General features: G+C 47.9%; 1 protein-coding gene across 1 annotated transcript in view; it reads left to right on the forward strand.

Annotated features, from left to right (window-relative positions):
* The window catches only part of LOC115406858 (latent-transforming growth factor beta-binding protein 2-like), an 86969-nt gene that overhangs the window by 48407 nt on the left and 21221 nt on the right, over positions 1-17341 (forward strand). The window contains exons 9-20 of the mRNA XM_030117109.1: positions 3418-3492; positions 8203-8325; positions 8407-8571; positions 9901-10194; positions 11448-11467; positions 11716-11752; positions 12213-12275; positions 13000-13125; positions 13713-13841; positions 14046-14165; positions 14467-14586; positions 17215-17334. Of these exons, the coding sequence (XP_029972969.1) occupies positions 3418-3492; positions 8203-8325; positions 8407-8571; positions 9901-10194; positions 11448-11467; positions 11716-11752; positions 12213-12275; positions 13000-13125; positions 13713-13841; positions 14046-14165; positions 14467-14586; positions 17215-17334 (1392 nt within the window). The remainder of the gene's footprint in view (positions 1-3417; positions 3493-8202; positions 8326-8406; positions 8572-9900; positions 10195-11447; positions 11468-11715; positions 11753-12212; positions 12276-12999; positions 13126-13712; positions 13842-14045; positions 14166-14466; positions 14587-17214; positions 17335-17341) is intronic.

The following is a 17341-nucleotide window of genomic DNA, read 5'->3' on the forward strand; positions in this document are numbered from 1 at the left end:
ACTGTTTCTTGCATAATGAGGTTGAACTTTTGTATCTTGGAGAGCTCGTTTGACACGAGCTGTCTGGTTGATTCGTGCTCAACATGTTACAGATTGCAGAAGTCTCCTTTTTCCTGCTAATAAGCTTTATTGAGAATCCAGGACCTCCCCCACTGGGCTTTCTTTGGCATTTGCGCTCTGCTGTCACTCAGGCCAGACTTTCCCTGATCGCATCGCCGCAGGAGGACGCGCCCGCCACCCTACCACAACAGCTCATTACCCAGGAACCGGGGCGGGGGATTAGGGAGGGTGTGGAGGAAGATGAGGAGCTGGACAGCGGAGGAACGGGGACATCGCCTTGACACGGTTCCCCCCATTTTTCCCGTCGCCCCCTTCGAGCTGACCCACTTCTGCTCTGTCAACCCTCAGGTACATTGACCCTGCCTGGTCCACTGGGTCACAGCAGGACCAAAACACAGCTCGGCCTCCGGGACCTGGTTCCCAGAAAGCTCCGTGTGCCACACATTCCAGTTCCTCCTGAGAAAATGACACAAACTCGTGACCGATCGCTGGCAGGATTGTTGTTCAATCCTCCTGAAAATTATTACCCAGGCGTCTGAAATAACTCTGGTTGCTCATTGTAATGGTGGATGTTTGTTTTGCATTTAATGTGTGGGTGCATCGGCGGCTTAAGGGAACAGGTGTGTTATAGAGACGGGATCCTGTCTGGTCCTGCGTGCCCAGTAAGGCATCCAGGTCTCCATTCACATCATACCAGAGCAGCCTCTCCGTCAACACTCTGGTTTGTTTGAGCTGTAGTCATAAACACAATGCCACTTTTCTTCTTTTCCCTAAACACTCATTCAGTTTTCGTTTCCTCCTCGACTGGCAAAGCAGCGATGCTCTGGCTCCTCGCATGCATCGCCTCTGTTTTCAACCTTCCCGTTGCCGTGGCAGCGAATTCAAAGCAGTGCGTTTGTGTAATTGAGTAATTATTTTTATGCCGATTGCATGACTCATCATTTTTTATTTGTTCCTCGACTCCCTCTGCAAATTGCACGCCACTGCTTCCCTCCCGGGGTTTTCTCTAAGTGCCTGATGACATGGAATCAAAGTGAACGCAAACAAGACATAATCTGTTTTTATGAAAACAAAACACATAAACACATCCTCCTCCATGTTGTGGAAAAATAAAGATTTTGGTTTTCATTTACGGGTTCAAACCCGCACTGAGCCTAGAAAGTCTTTCACTTTCAGAGAAATTTGTTGCCGATCAGCTCGCCGTCTCATTGATTAGAGACAATATTTACGCCGTTTTTGAAAGGATTTTGTTAAAAGAATTCAAGTAAAAGTTTCTTTTTTTAATGGTTTGTTTGTTTCTTATGTTCCTGGATGTGGCTGATTTTTCTGTGTTCATGTTATTCCAACCTCAGCTCTGGATTTGACACGATAGACCATGATTCCATAGATCCCTGATTAGGAGACCACAGCTCTGTGTTACTGAACTCTCTCCACTGTCCTGCGGTGTACCGCTGGGCTTAGTCCTGGGGGCTCTGCTGTTTTCCTTGTCTTGGCTCATGAGCACAAGGTCATGGATTGAGGTGTAAACTTCACACAGGAAAAGTTTACTCCAGGTCTGGCTTGAAGTGTAGAAGAACACTTGGAAGTGTGTGTGTGAGTGTTGAGTGTGTGTTTACCTGTGATGGACTGGTGACCTGTAACCACCTGAACCAGGTGACTTAGGGTCCTTGATTGTGTGAATATCATGAATGATGGGACGACATTGCATGCAGTTCAACATTGACAGACTTGTAGTTGAAATCCACTTTCAAAGGTTTCTGGACTGCACTCTTGACCCCACTCAGTGTGTTTGACCCTGATCAATCGACGGGCTTCGTCTGCAGGTTACTGACAGCATCTTATGAGGGAAACAAGCAACCAGTCCAGTCTTCTGAAAACATTGCCAAAGCAAATAAAACTTTGTCTCCAAATTAAATATTAATAAATAAAGTAATGAAAATGACAAGTTGTCTTCTTGAGGATTTGAAACCATTAAAATGTTATCAAAAAGCTGTGGAGATTGACGATCGGACCTTTGAAACTCGTTCAAGACCGTTAAAGGTTCACCTGTTCAGACAGATGTTTTCGTGACATTTTGTCGTTTTTATTGCATTTTGCTATTTTTCATTTATGTAACCTTCTCTTTTTAATATAGTGCATACGACACTTTGTCAGAGCTTTCTATAAAAATAAATTTTCCTCTTCTACATATGCCGCTATATATTTTTTCAGATCTTGGCAGGAACAGCGTTTTTCCCGTGCGAAAATCAGAAACACGACTGTGGGGATTACTACAAATCAAAGCTCAGGCGTCGCTCCTATAGGCTGCCTCTTCCCTGACTGTAACTGGAATTGACTGTAGGAGCGAGAAACGGCTCCGTCATCCCGACAGGCATGTCATTGCTCTGTACAGGATCCTCTCCTTCCAGCATGATATGAATAAAAACCTCACGGAAAGATCTGTTGCTCATAATCGAACTGTCTCTGTTACATATGAGAAGTCGTGAATATCCTCTCTGTCACACATGAGATGTTTCCACGTCTGGTCGGAGCATCACATTCATTTCCATTTACTTATTTTACCTCTGCTCTGCGATCAGGCGTCGGTCCCCGCCAGTGCACACAGACAAACACACAGACGCAGCAGACTTCCCCCCCGGCGGCGTGATCGCCCCGCTGACCTCTCCATACGTTTAATGGAGCATGCCGAGGCACGGCCGGGTGCCGAGTGAGTAATGACGCCGTGTTTTCGGGGCTCCGTTGAGTGGCAGCCCGGCTGCGCCGCCGCATTAACAGACACACCGTGTTATTAACTGCAGCACTTCTGCGAACACACCTGATACACACACACTCACACACACTCACACACGCACCGAGTGATTTTCTTTTGATGCTTTGTCAAAACAAGCAAGAAGAAGTTTGGGATAATCACTTTCCATTGAGTCGCACATTAATCATCGCCCGTAGCGTGCGCAGCCACAGCTTTAGCCTCGTGTTTAAGCAGATTTGCTCTGCGGTCGGCGATAAAGGTCGGAGCTGTCACGAAAGCTTCCTCGACACATTTGTGCTGGAAGCACGGCCTCGATCTGTCCCGCGGGGTGGAGGCGAGCTGGAGGTAACATGATTATGAATGACGTCGAGTGTTATCGTTACAGCAGCGTTGCCTTATAAACGGAGCTGATGGAGTTCAATTCCCACAGACTCACTCTGGGGTCCCACAGGGCCCCGGGTCTGGCCCCCCTCGTTTCTCCTCTGATGCTCACATCTGTAGGTTATATGGTCCCCGCTTCTCCTCTCCCTGCGTGATGAATGTGAGGCTTTGTGACAGAGAGCCGGCGACCTGTGAGACTGAACTCTGCTTTCTGTTTGTGTTTGCAGCGTTCGCAGTGATTGCAAACGGACTGGTGGAGTGCCCCAAAGGATTCAAACGGCTGAACCTCACACACTGTCACGGTAAGCTCTAAGATGTGCGGCATGATGGGGAAGCAGCTGGAAAAGGTGGAAGTTTTAATGCAAAACCATCAGTGCAAATGTCCCGATAGTTACAGACTTTATATAAAAATGCATTTTCATAATCAAAAATATCCAACATTCAACATTATCTGATAAACATATGGATGTAACTCATTATTGAATCTGCAGACAGATCCACTCGGACACGGGTGTGATAAACACAGTGTTCTGGTGCATTCTGGGACCCCAGGACCTCCATAAAAGTCATCCTGCTCGCTGTACATCTGGCCGCTATGGGAATGTCATGTCCGGGCTACAATTAGTCTTCGTGCGGGGTCAAAGTTCAGCAGCCAAGAAGCATCTGGTGCTCCTGTTTTAATTGGTCTTCGGGTTCTGGTGCCGCAGGCTGTGATTATGGTGCATGTGGCTCTTTAAGGCGTCCGTGTTTGTCGCTCCGCTTTGCTAAAATCTGAACCCCTGCCAACACATCTGTACGTAAAAACAAACCGAGATGGTTCCCGAACCCCTGCACTGCCTCTCCCTCCATCAGAAGAAGGCTTTTTTCGGGGTTTAAGAGGCGATAACCACCCACCGTGTCCGCTCCGCAGACACTCTCCCAGCAAAGAATTCAGACTATTTATATTTGTTGGTGGTGTTAGTATACAGCGGAATTAATCGGCATGAACAAATAAACCCTGACAAGAAAGTCACAAGAAAACATTCACAGCTTGATCTGGCAGCGGGGGAGCGCTCTGACAGCCGATGCCGGCGCTCTGGACGGCAGACCGCAGCCTGCCAGCGGCTGTGTCACTGACTTGATTATTAGTGTCATAATCCAAGGAGCAAAGCCGGCTGAGGCCCACGGAGCAGAACAATGGAACGGTCCAGTGGGCAGCTTCCACTAACTCTGTAACGGGTCTCATCGGCTGGTTCAGCAGGTTCAGCGCCGGCTCGCCGTCTGCGGAGGTTTTCATGTTTTCAGGTAGTGATTGAGCAGGGAAGCCTGTTTCAAGACATTTGGACAAAGGACTCATTTATTATCTAATAATGCATCAACCGGCCAGCAAAAGTGGAAATTTATCTTTCTATTATGCATGCTTTCCTTTCCTCCTCTTTTCTTTTCTTTTTTTTTTTTTTTTTTTTTTTTTGTGATCGTTTCAAGATGTTTCTCCCGTTTGGTCGCTGCTTTCACGACTTCCAGAAAAGCCAAGCAGACGGTTTGCCCACAATATTTACTGGAGCTCTTTAAAAGTCTCTGTCCCACTCAGCTGCTGCTCTGTTCCCAAAGATTACCTCTAATTTCAGAACTTTCAGCAGCTGCCAAGAAGGCGAAATCAGATTTTTTTTTTTTTTCCCCCCTCGGATTTTGTCATTACTATCAGAATGGCGTCCAGCCTGCTCCTGTTCCGAGTTTTATTGGAACAGAGGTCTCATATTCCTTTAATAAGACGTGATTTACTGCTCTGGCTGCGGAGGCCGAACTTCAGAAGCAGCGACGCTCCTGCTTGCGGCGCGATAAGATGCCTCGTCGGAGTCACGCTCCGCTCCGTGACCTCAAGGACGATTCCTTATCTCCAGAAGCCGCTGCTCCCTGAGCGGGGTCGGCTGGATCTGCTGTGGGTGGCGAGCTGCTGCCGGGAGCGGGTCGTATGACTCATACCGCAAACAAAAGGGGCTGATAAAAGCCTCACACCCGGGGTTTGAGTTGCTGGGAGTGTGTGGGGGGACACACACAGCATCAATCAGTGTGTCCCACTTGTGCTTCAGCAGCACGCTCAGACACAGTGTGCCTGTAGCTCGCATGCTCTTAGCAGGTGATGGGCGGAGAATAACACCGCCATGTGCAGACAGCAGGACTCAAATGAGGGTTTTGCATGCATTAGAACAATCAGCTGGAGACGGTATCGCTTCCATCTGTGTTTGCTTGTGTTCTCCGCTGATTGGATGGAGCTCCGAGTCTCAGCAAGTACAAAGTCAGATAACTGAGGAACTGGACTCGTTAATGGAGAAAGTTGTCAAGCACATTGGAGTATATCTTTATCTTATCTTAAAATAAAAGGTCTCCTACCACACCGAGACGTTGTTTTCAATTGAAAACCTAAAACTTTTCTTGGGTTTTGGGAGACCATTTATGAGAAAACTCCGTGAGAGGTTGTTGCATCCTTCTTTATCCTGCAGCCGTTGGTCTTGTTACAGTTTTTTTTTTTTTTTAATACTATCCCGTTTCCATTGATAAATCCAAAATGTTTTCATCACATTTAGTTCCTTAACACTGAACTGACTGAGTTTTCACCATGAAAACTGTTCAGCTGTTGTCAAAAGCATCTCTGTTATTTCAGAAATCGCACCCGGATTGCATCACTGGATATTTTGGATCAGGTTAACAAAAACTACTAACGATTTTAAAACATTCACGACATTAATCATCTTGTCTCGGGACAGAACTCTGATAAATCCCACCTGAGAAAATGTTGCTTCGGCCAGGAACGCTTGATTTTAAACGTACGTTCGCTATTTCACAGCTCCTCGACGGATTGCATTTTTGGCCTCATAACTTATATCAGGTTTGGGATTTCTAGAGTAGTCCTCAGGTGCTCACATTACACTTAACAGCCGATACATTCTAAAGAGAGTGTGGCTGCCAATTTGCTTTACAGGGCCTCATGAATAATCCTGCAGGTGTTTATGTCCGCTGGTGTTTCTGGACGTCGAGAGGACACGGGGTCACGCGAGGTCGCGTCGGGCCGCCGGAGAAAACTCGAATGTGTTACGAGGCATCGTTAGACTGTAAAAACAGTCCCCCGTAAACGACTGTTCGAACAATGAGCGGAGCGGCGCCGGTTGCCGAGGCAGCCATGCATAAATTCAAAATAGATTTTGAGATTAGTGCCGGTCGTGACAGGTTGTCATGGAAGTCAGTTTCAATCCCAATCAAGCCACCAGCAGACTGTAACAATAGCACTAATCTGGGACTCGACCAAACCGTGGATTAAAGGCCCCATGTGACGACGGCTCAGCCCAACGCTGACCTGAACTCTGACCAGATGCAGCTTGAACCAGGCTCAGGTCACCGCGGTACCTGCAGACGACTCGCCGCTGATCCAGAGCCTCAGCGGCGCCACCTGGGGGGTGGACTCTGTTTTAGTCCCTATGCTAAGAGGAGGAAAAAAAAAAAAAAAGAAAACAAAAAGCAACAGGGATCAGTCTCAATCCTATAAAAGCTCACTTTTTCCCAGCAGGAGGCAAAACAACAAAACAAGAGCAGATTAATTAGAATTGGGAAAATCTGCAGTGGCAGCCCGTCGACTTCCAGCCGTCAGAGCAAACGGGAAAAGACCTAATGATGTGCTCGTTGTTTAATACGGTGGAACGACAAACTTCGCCCGGTCCCAGTGTGATCGCATGACTAAGCGGCTCAGGCACGTCCCCCTCCGCCGCCGGCTGGCGCGGCCGCCGGCGAGCTCGCCCTCGCTTGGCTTCATGACTCGGGAGCCGCTGGAGCGGCGGGCGCTCGCTCCACAGGCCGCTGTATCACACCGGCGCATGGCTGAGGCCAAACAGAGCGGAAAGGGAAAAAAAAAAAAAACCCTCTCAGTAACTTTCACTTAAGCCAAGGATGCAGTGACCTTATTGAGGGAAAGATCCCCGAGAAGATAAGAATCTCAAGCATCGTCCGTTTCCCTTTCACCTTCAATATTTCACATTTTAATCAGCTACATGGTTTAAATCTGTTCTGTTTTAACCGGGCAGATTTATTGGACATGCTTTCCCCTTGTCATCACTCCATCTTGCTTTCATACAATCACACAACCTCAAAGCTTTCACCATATTACACAAGCTAATGGTCTGGATGACATGATCCACTGCAGTTTTCTCGAAATCCGCTTCAAGATGGAAATGATTTCTGAACACTTACATCATCTGCGCTTGTCTTGAAGCATTACAGCGCCATGTCTTTAATGTTAAATGTAGTATTCTGAAATAGTTACTGATGGGTGTCGTCAGCAGTGTTGGACATTATGCAGTAGCATGTTGATGTACCCTCCTCTACTTTCAGCAGTGCGATAATTCCTGAAATTTCCCGAAGCTCTCACTGTTGTCGGATTATAAAAGCTGTTGTCTCCCTTTTTCCTGATTCTATGCCAACTGTTCATCTCAACACTTAATGTTGTCCATTTACTGGAAGAGAAGCTCATCAGGTGCTCAAAAACAAACAATGCACCTCTTTATGTTTCTAGTTACTCTCAGTTTGTTGTGATTTCACTGCTTTTATAAGAAGTAACTCAAAGCTCTAATTTTCAGTGACACTGGTGATCAGTTTGGTCGCAGGGCTCAGTGGAAGATACCAAGCAAAAGGCTTGCAGGGGGTCAAACATGAGGCCCGTGGGCCAAAACCAGCCTCCAGGAGGCTCCAGATCTGGTACGCTAAACAACCAAGCATTAAACAAAACGTTGATTTTCTTTAAAAATGTGTCAACAATAGCCAAACAAAACCAACACTGACACCAGGGCTGAGATGTCGGCGATGTTGATATGAACGATAGCTGCCTCGAAGCCATTTTTTATTAGTAATTGTTTAACTTTGCAAAACTATCAACATTTTCATCATGTATACTTTACACCACAGCAAAGAAAAACTTCGAAGTGACACCCCTGCTTTAATGAATGTATCCTGGAAACTGTGTGATTATTTTGCTGCATATTTTCCAGACATCAACGAGTGCCTGCTGCCCGGGATCTGCAAAAACGCCGAGTGTCTCAACACCAAAGGGAGCTACAGGTGCATATGCAAACCCGGCTACATGTTAGACGCCGACAGGAGCCACTGTGTCTGTAAGTACTGTTACCTCGGAGGGTTTTAATTCAATGCGAAGCGTCGGAACAGACCGGACGTGTCGGTTGTTTCTCTTCCAGCGGACAAGGCCGTGTCGGACCAGCGTGCGCTCTGCTACCGGTCGGTGTCGGCCAGCTCCTGCTCTCTGCCGCTGGTCAATCACATCACCAAGCAGATATGCTGCTGCAGCCGCGTGGGGAAGGCCTGGGGCTCGGCGTGCGACCGCTGTCCTCTGCCAGGATCAGGTACCGTCCCAAACGCTACGGGCCGCTACGGGCTCAAATGTACATTTCTGCTTTTACTGCACTCGCAGAAAAATCTCTCTGCAGGCCTAAATGGTTTTGCAGACATTAAATGTCATGTGCGAATCTTACGTAAGGGCCTGCAGTGGTAGTAAAAGCGCAGGCAAGGAATATTTACCACTCAGTCAGTGCGCCGCTCTCTGCCAGGCATGTAAAGCAACTCAAAATAACTAAATGTGTTTGGAGTGGAGGAGGACCAAAAACATAACAGTTTTCATATTTGGGAGGCTACATAACGGTGGGAGTCGGCCTTGTGTTATCACTCCAGCCCTCAGAGAGAAACCCCACTAATAGACCGGCACAGCTTCACAGCAGAGAGACGCGGCGCAGCCAAGTGAAACATGGGAAGTAGTTGTCATCGTTTTCTTTTTTTTTTTCTTTCTTTCTTTTTTTTTATACTGATCTAATCTTCAAAGTCTCTGAGAGAAACAAGCTGGTTTTATGGAGTGTCTGTGCTGGCCGGTGATTCACTGGGATTGTCACAGATCAGATATCACAGACGCAGACCTCCATGTCAGGACTCACACACACTCACACACACACTCACATCCTCTTGGTATTTAGGACTCTGGCTTTTGTACGATCCGACAAGCTGTTTTAGCCGTGATTTGACTGACCGAGGCCGGATGTCAGCGACTTGGTAACAGGAACCCGCCGAGCTTCGCTGGTCTGATGTGGCTCCTGATCACATGTAGCCTCACTCCCCTCCACTTTAAATTCGTCATTCAGTAGCCTCTCATATCCACGTTTCCTGCATTTACACAAGCATTTACAGCGACCACATATCTGTCGTTACTCATATCTCTATTCCAGACTCTTTTTGGCACGGGGCTGCCGGTTCCAGGTCAGGTAGGGGACACACTGCTTCTCACTTGTAATGGATTCACCATGGCCGAGGCTTTTTGGACTCGGGGACAAAGAGGTGCAGTCTCCCTCCTTTTATCTGGCTTGCCAATCCCCCATTAGCCTCTCATTCACACGCCTCCACACCGATAAGTTCAAAGGTCAGTCGGTATTACATGATCCTCTAGCTTCCCGCGGTGGCAGAGCTGTGCCGATTTGTTTGTGCAGATATCCTCGATCTTTTCGAATTCCCCTCGCTGGTGCCCCTCTGTCACAGTTCACAGCAGACTCATCACATCCTCAGAACAGGGTTACACGGCTGGCTTATGGCGCCGTATTGGAATATGACACAGCAGTGTGAGTTTCTGTCAGAAGAGAGATTTTCTTTTTTCTTCCACTCATCGTTTGCTGCTGTTTCTACTCCAACAGATCATTTCAAGGAGATCTGCCCGGCCGGCCACGGATACACGTACTCTCGCTCCGACGTTCAGATCTCTCTCAGGCAGCTGGAAAACGATGAGCTGCAGAGCACGGGAGTGTCGCTGGAGGAGCAGAGTCCCACTTACCCCCAGTCGCCTTCCTCTCAGCCGGCGCCGCCTTACCCCGGCTACCTAGACATACCCCAACAGCCCGTCTACCCCGAGACGCCGCAGGTGCCCCAGTTCCCTGTGAGTCCTCAGAACCCGTCACACCCGGCCAGGGAGTCGCCGAGAGAGACGGACGGTAAAGCAACTAATTTACCTTCACGGATATGGAATGTCACGTGTGTGAGCGAGATCGCGTGAGAGGCTTTTCCACAGCTGACCCGCCGCGGCTTTTGATTGCTGATTTCATAAAGCAATATTTTCTGATCTGCTACCCAGATCAACTCCCATATTGTATTTTTCTGACCATTTTTTTTTTTTAATGCCAAATTGAATTTTATTTGTTGCAACTCTCAGATGCGTCCTCTTTCAACACGTCCAGCTCGTTTTGTATCGATTTCGTTCAGTGCTCAATCCAGTCATTCCACAGCAAATGCAAGTAAACAGAAAATGACAGCGATACCAGCAGATTGTGTAAATAGAGTATAAATCGTGCAAAACTCTTGTTTGAATATTCCTTTTCACTTATTACTGTAGGGAAATCACACACAGAACTCTTAGACAAAAAATTCCAGCATCATTATACATTCAATTACCGGTATGTCAACAATTCTTAGGGACAATTCACTCTGTTTTGCTACAGAAAGCATCATTAAAACTGACTTTATTTTGAATTTTTACTCATCTTCTGCAGTAATTGTTTGGTTTTGCAAAAATGTAGACATTTTAATCACGTTTATGCAATAAATTCTTTTTTATTTAAAGGGTATTATGGCACTATTTTACCAATCCGGCCCAATAAAGATGAAATTGGACTGACATGTGTTTGACGTCCCCCGATGTAAACAGTGGATTGCAACTGGACTTTGACACATCCTCTTTCTAAACATCAACAGGATGTTCGGTCTCAGAAGTGTAATGCTGTACGCAGCCTCAGACATGTGCAGAGACCGAGCTGCACTGTCCATCCGTCACTATGAAACCCCCTGTGAGCGTCACACAAATCCCCAACATACATCTCAATCCAGAGGGTCTTCTGTAAATAGACGGGATTTATGGCTCGTGAGATACTTCACTGGCAACAGCACGGCTTTCTGATTTACAAGAGGAGACAATTCTATAAATATTTACTAAATGTTGTCATCATTATCAGGAATATTCATTTCTGTTACTTGAGTCTAATTTTTTCCAGTTTTTCTCAGTTTAAGGGAACAAAAGTGTCACAAGCTTTGTTTCATTTTTGGAAATAGAGACATTTAAAAGTCAGGCGCCTGAAGAGAACATGGATTATTTCATGTGCTGTGTGCGCTCAGAACCTTGTTAATACAAACAGAATGTCGGCCTTCGCTACTGATAGACTTTCCCTCTCTTCTCTTTTCTGTCTTGTGGCAGATGTGGAAAGTCTGAGCCCGGTGAGTCCTGCCTCCCCGCCCGCCTCTTGGCACATGCCTTTGAAATGTTTTTCTTAGAACGATATGCTCTAGCTATCTCAGCTGGAGGGTTTGTTATGATTATATAACTTATTCAGACCACATTTTGGAGGACACACTCACCTAATTAGCACAGAGGATGAAAAAAGAGAAGTCCCAGACAGCCTATATGGAGGATGTGGTGGTGAAAAATGTAACTTCAATCGGTTTTTCTTCCTCTTGTTTTCTAGCCAGCTGTTGTGATCAACTCATCGCTGAAAAATCCAGGTATTTTTTTTTTTCCTTCTTGGCTCCCCTGAAACAGATCACACTGCTAGTGTTCGAACGCGTGCTCCGCTGCTGTTCTTTAACGCCTCTTGCGGTTTGATTTAACATCTCTTAACTCAGCGGCCAATAGCAGTTGCAGTCAGGCGCGGATGTGTGATGTGAGTTCTATAAATTGCTCCTGCACAGCAGTGGCAATCATGCTCGGTTTGCCTTTATGCCAGTGAAAACATCGACAATAAAGTCTAAAGGTTGGGTATTTTTAACGAGCCCGTTCGGTTTATCTTGGGTATTGTAGTGTTTTTAGCCCGGTGGAGTGTTGCTGAACAGTGAATAGCAGCATGAATGGAAAAGCAAGCAGAGCTTTGTTTTGATATATGGTGACCTAATGCTCAATATGGCTCAGTCTGTTTAATTTTTTTATCGTCTTGTACCTCCTGACAGTCCATATTCCTGTTCATAGATGTTTTTCCCGGCATCCTGAGCTTTGATTCAAGGGAAACGAGCTCCAGAGGGTCAGCCACAGGTAAGACAGGCAATAAAAGCCCCATCACAGGAACGTAATTGTCCATCTTCACAGGATTCGTATGAAAAGTCCACACAGCTGCAGGGTTACTATGCAAAAGAGCATTACCGAGCTTGTGTTCTCTCAGCTGCTGGCAGGCAGTATCCCAGGAGGAATTTTTTTCAGGCTTACCCAAAGTAAAGCTGGGGAGAGTTTTATTCTGACCCCTTTTCCTCGGAGCCAATTTGGCTTGAAGCTGCCGCGCTGCACGGAGGGTGCGAGGGCGAGAAACCAAAAAAGAGTCTGCCTCTTGGAAGGGGATCCTGTCCTGAATGGACCCAGGCCAGATTTAAGAACAATTCTGAGAGAGAAGGAGATGGGGTGAAAGTGTGTTTGGGCGACAGAAGGAGTCACACAGAGATTGAGAACGTGAGAAGAACTTGCTGTGAGCCAAACGCCTCGGCTGCAGTCAGAATCTCTCAAGACAAGGACAAAACTCATGTCTCTACTGATCCGTCTCTTACCACCTGTTAGAACACTGCGGCGCCGTAAAACCAGCCCTCTCATCCAAGACACCACCTATAAACCGGCGAGAAGGCTTCCCGGGCAGCAGAGCAACATGTGTTGCTGGAATGTGCTTTTTTAGCTTTTACTCTCCTTCTAATGTTGTGTAACCTCAGGTCAGAAATATTCCTGTCCCCCTCTCCCAAGTAATGACTCTGCACATCTGTGTGGCTTTTCATAGGGATTGACAAGTGTGCCGCCGCCCCCGCCATCTGTGGCCGTGGGAAATGTGTCCCCGTGCAGACGGGCTACACTTGCCACTGCGAGCCGGGATTCAAGCTCAGCGCTCTGCAGACCAACTGCATTGGTGAGTGACTCAACGGAGGGAGACGGAGATGAAGCCTGACACCGGTGGGGGGGGGGGCCGTTTCTGTTTCTCGTTGCGAGCCAATCGCGACGACCCGCCTCCCGACGGCCGGCAGCTGGTGCTTGACCCGGACTCGTCTGGGACCGGTCCCATCTCTGACGGACGCCTGCGTGGAATAGGAGCATCAAGGTCTCCGCTCTGAAACTGCAGCGTCTGCTCGTCAGACGCAGAAATAATTCAATAAGGAGAGAACGAGGGAGGAGCGGGGAAACTTTCCCGAGTTGTGAGTTTGGCGGAGAGGCTGATGACGACAGCGGACAGCTCCCCTCGGGCCTGGACGCTGGTGGTGGCGTCCAGGCTGTTGGTCCGGGGCAGCTGTGGCTCAGTTGGTCATTTTTCAGTCAGAAGGTTGCAGGTTTGGTTTCTCATCTTACCCTGTCCACATGTCGAAGTGTCCTTGAGCAAGGCTCTGACCCTTACATGTAGCAGCCATATGGCCATGGCATATAAAGCAGCAAGAAAGCCTCATGAAGACCGTTGCTTAGATCCCTTCAAGCCTGGTTCTGGTTTGTTTTCTCCGTCTGCAGACGTGAATGAATGCGACGAGGAGCCGTGCGAGGGCAAAGGCCGCTGCGTCAACAGCTACGGCTCCTACACCTGTCAGTGCTACAGCGGCTTCAGCCAGGTGATCACTCACAACAGGAAGTTCTGTCAAGGTGAGACACAGCAGGGATCCTGCAGGAGGTGTAGCGTCTCCAGACAAAACACAGAGAAAACGCTTTTCTCTATTCGAGCACTTGAAGCTCTCGTCTGTCAGCACAGTTCGTTTAAAAAGCATCCTGCCCTAATTAATGCAGCGGAACACAAAAGTCACTCTTTTTTTTTTTTCCGTTCTCCTTGGTTCTCGTTCAAACCGGCAGACATTAATGAGTGCAGCATGCCCAACAAGTGCCAGAACGGCAACTGTGTCAACACGGAGGGATCCTTCACCTGCGAGTGCGACAGCGGCTACGCCAAGTCCTGGAGAGACCTCTGCGAAGGTACCGTGTGTGTGTGTGTGTGTGTGTGTGTGTGTGTGTGTGTGCAGAAACACCTAGAGACACGCAGCCAGATTCACACAAGAGCACAATCCAAACCAGATCTGTTTGTTTGCTGCCATGAATTAGTGTGTAGAAGGCGAACAAAACCCATATTGTATTTTCCTCTGCTCAAAGCCAAGAGGACCGACCGTGACAGAGGGATTGTGTGTATATTCTAACCTCTCTCCTCCATGCATAGGCGCATTGTTGCTTTAATAAACAACTAATTGAGATGTTTGCGCTTCGCCTTCGCTCCGAGCAGATATAGACGAGTGCAGAGACCCGAGCTCCTGCTCCAGCGGCGTGTGCGTCAACACGCCGGGATCCTTCCTGTGCCAGGCCTGCGGCCCGGGGTTCAGGCCTGTCAACGAGAGATGTTTGGGTAAGGCAACCTCACACCCCTTCCACCGCCGCCGCCGCCGCTCCTCGGGGTGTTTCCGACCACTGCGTGGAAATAACCGGGGTTTCCCTCCGACGCCGTGAAACAGTGAATCGGGGAAATTTACCTCGACGTCGTGTTAAGGAAAATAAACACCGGGCACCGTGGCAATAGGCTGAGCTGTGAAGGACTTTGCGGTGCAGTTTAACCTTTTTGCTGACAGGGACACGCAGATGTGCTGATGTATCTGAAAATCATAAAACAAATTGTAAATTTGATTCAAAAACATTTTTCCTGGATGTTTTATGTGGAGCGCCGATCACTTCTGACTCCACATGACCGAACAGAACCGCAGTGGCGATTGGTGTATGAGCCGGCCGTGACGCTTATTGTCTTTGTCCATTTGGGGTTTTGACGTTTGATATATTATCTCCTCCACCCAGAAGCCTCTGCGTGCTCCTCACTCTGTTTAAACACATTCGCCATGTTATTGCTGATCTTTTGATATTGCTGGCCCCGTAAAAAGATTGTTTATAATACTTCAATTTGGGAGAGTCCAAATATTTTCTCTTGGCCACAGCCTTGAACAAACAGTGTATTATTGTTGGAAAGCTCGGGCCACTGTAGTCTCGGGCTCAGCGGAGGCTTTATTACCACCACTGGGCTAGGTGAGGCGACCGAGCGGCTACACGAGATGCATGAGAGGGGTGAAGGGTCGTTCCCCCTCCGCGGAGAGGTCCCGGCGCACAAACAAACGTCCCCGCTCACCCGTGCGCCGGTCGTGGTCCAGTGCAAAGCCCTCACCTGGCCTGAATACACTCGCTGTGTTTGCTCTGAAGTAGCCCAGCAGAAGCTTCCACCCTGAAAGTGGCCCAGTTACATAACATCCCAACTGGTGTTGCTTACCACATCCCCTCGGTATGACCTTGCACCCCTCTAATTTGTTTGGAAACCCAAGCCCCGGGAGTGAGTATTCCAGAAATGTGAAAAGCTGACACGCCACACGGATGATGGAAAGTATGGAAATCAGCTTTTAGTCGTACATGGGAGTTTCTTTTTAATGGCTTTCTCAGTGAGTCCTGCGACTGATGCTGTTGTTTAAAGGCTCACTATTTCCTTCCCCTCAAGGAAAACGCAACAATTTCTCATTCTGAGTCGATCTCTTGTGGCTATTAATAGAAACGCTGTGAATGAGGAGATTTTATCTTGTGCGGCACGAAACGGGCAGCGTTTGCCTCTGTCAGTAGTTTGGGCTCAATTGGGCGAATCGTGGATAAGCCTAATCGTCGGTGTGATAAACAGAGCAGCTCCGCTCCCGCTGACAGACGTCTGGCAGCGCCCGCGGCTCGCCAACAAACCCCGGCCTCCGTGTTTCAGCGCCGCCGCCACCTCCCAGCATGGCCGCACCTTCCCTGGTGGCACGAGGGGGAACCTGCCCACACTGTAATCTGATTGGACACCTCGTTTGTCCCCCCCAGCAGCCGCGGGTGACACTGAATGGAATTTCATCTCAAGACCTTCACAGGAGTACACGCTTTGTGTGCTAGACTGCTTCAGTTCTCGTTTTCATCCAGCAACTGCACTTCTCTTATGAGCTCCGTCGTCCCTGACATCTCATAACCAGATAACTGCTGGACGGGGAAGCACCGATATTTATAAAGCCAAAAACTGTCTCAACTATTGCATTACATTTGTGTAGTCCTTTCCAAGACAGCTGCAAGCACATTAGAACTCTGTTTTTTTTTTTCTTGCACGTAAATCCAAATTTTGCAAGAGTTTGTATACGACATGTTTGCAAAAGTCATATAAAACACATGCAAAGTGCAGATCCAGGCAAAGCTTAAACACAAAGCTTTCATTACGTTCTGGTGGTACGTTTGCACCACAATGGCGTTGGAACCCAGTGAAAACATGTGTTAGAAACTGTTAATTTGCAGATTTTGCAGCATTTTTTGTCTCCAACTAGTTGCTTGTCAACTGCATTGCACTGGAGAAGCAGATGTTAAAGAGCAGAGTGTGAAGATGTCCAACAGAATATCAGGGTTGACAGTGGAAAAAGAAGGCGTCATATGCATCGCATTAACGACAAGACAGGACTAAGTTAGATAACAAAAATGAGATGAAAAAAATGCATGCACTTAACAATTACATCTTATTTCCACTCGATAGTCGAAGCATTAAAGAGACGTCACTCCTAAATTTCTCTAAATCCATCGCTTCTTCTCAGGAATGTCCGATTTAATGTCCTTTGCCTAAAAAAGTGCTCCTTGTGTCCTCTGTTGTCTCTCCTGACTGTACTACTGTAGAAGTGCCACTGTGAGCTCTCGATAGGTTCCACTATAAAAACAATGTTTCTGCCTGAGGTTTTCCACTCGTCTAATCCCGGGGTGAACCAGGCCGCCTCGTGCGGTGGAAAAGACAGCTCCCGCTCCGGGTACTGAGAGGCCTTCATGAATGAGCTCCGGCCTGCGCTCTGATGTAATTTAATGGCGGCTGTTTGCAGCCATTAGACACACTAATTGTGGAGTAATTGTTTCCCTTTCACCGCCGAATTTACCCTCCACGGCCGTTTTCTGTGAATTAACGCTTGGGCCGGACGCTGCGTCATGTCTCGACCTCCTCTCTCCTCAGATGTCAACGAGTGCCTGAACCAGACGGTGTGCGGCCGCGGTAGGTGTGTGAACACCGAGGGCTCCTATTGGTGCAACTGCTTCCAGGGCTTCAAACTCTCCCCAGACAACGTTTGTCAAGGTACCTG

The sequence above is a fragment of the Salarias fasciatus genome, chromosome 19 (assembly GCF_902148845.1).
Source record: "Salarias fasciatus chromosome 19, fSalaFa1.1, whole genome shotgun sequence".
Taxonomy (NCBI): Eukaryota; Metazoa; Chordata; class Actinopteri; order Blenniiformes; family Blenniidae; genus Salarias; species Salarias fasciatus.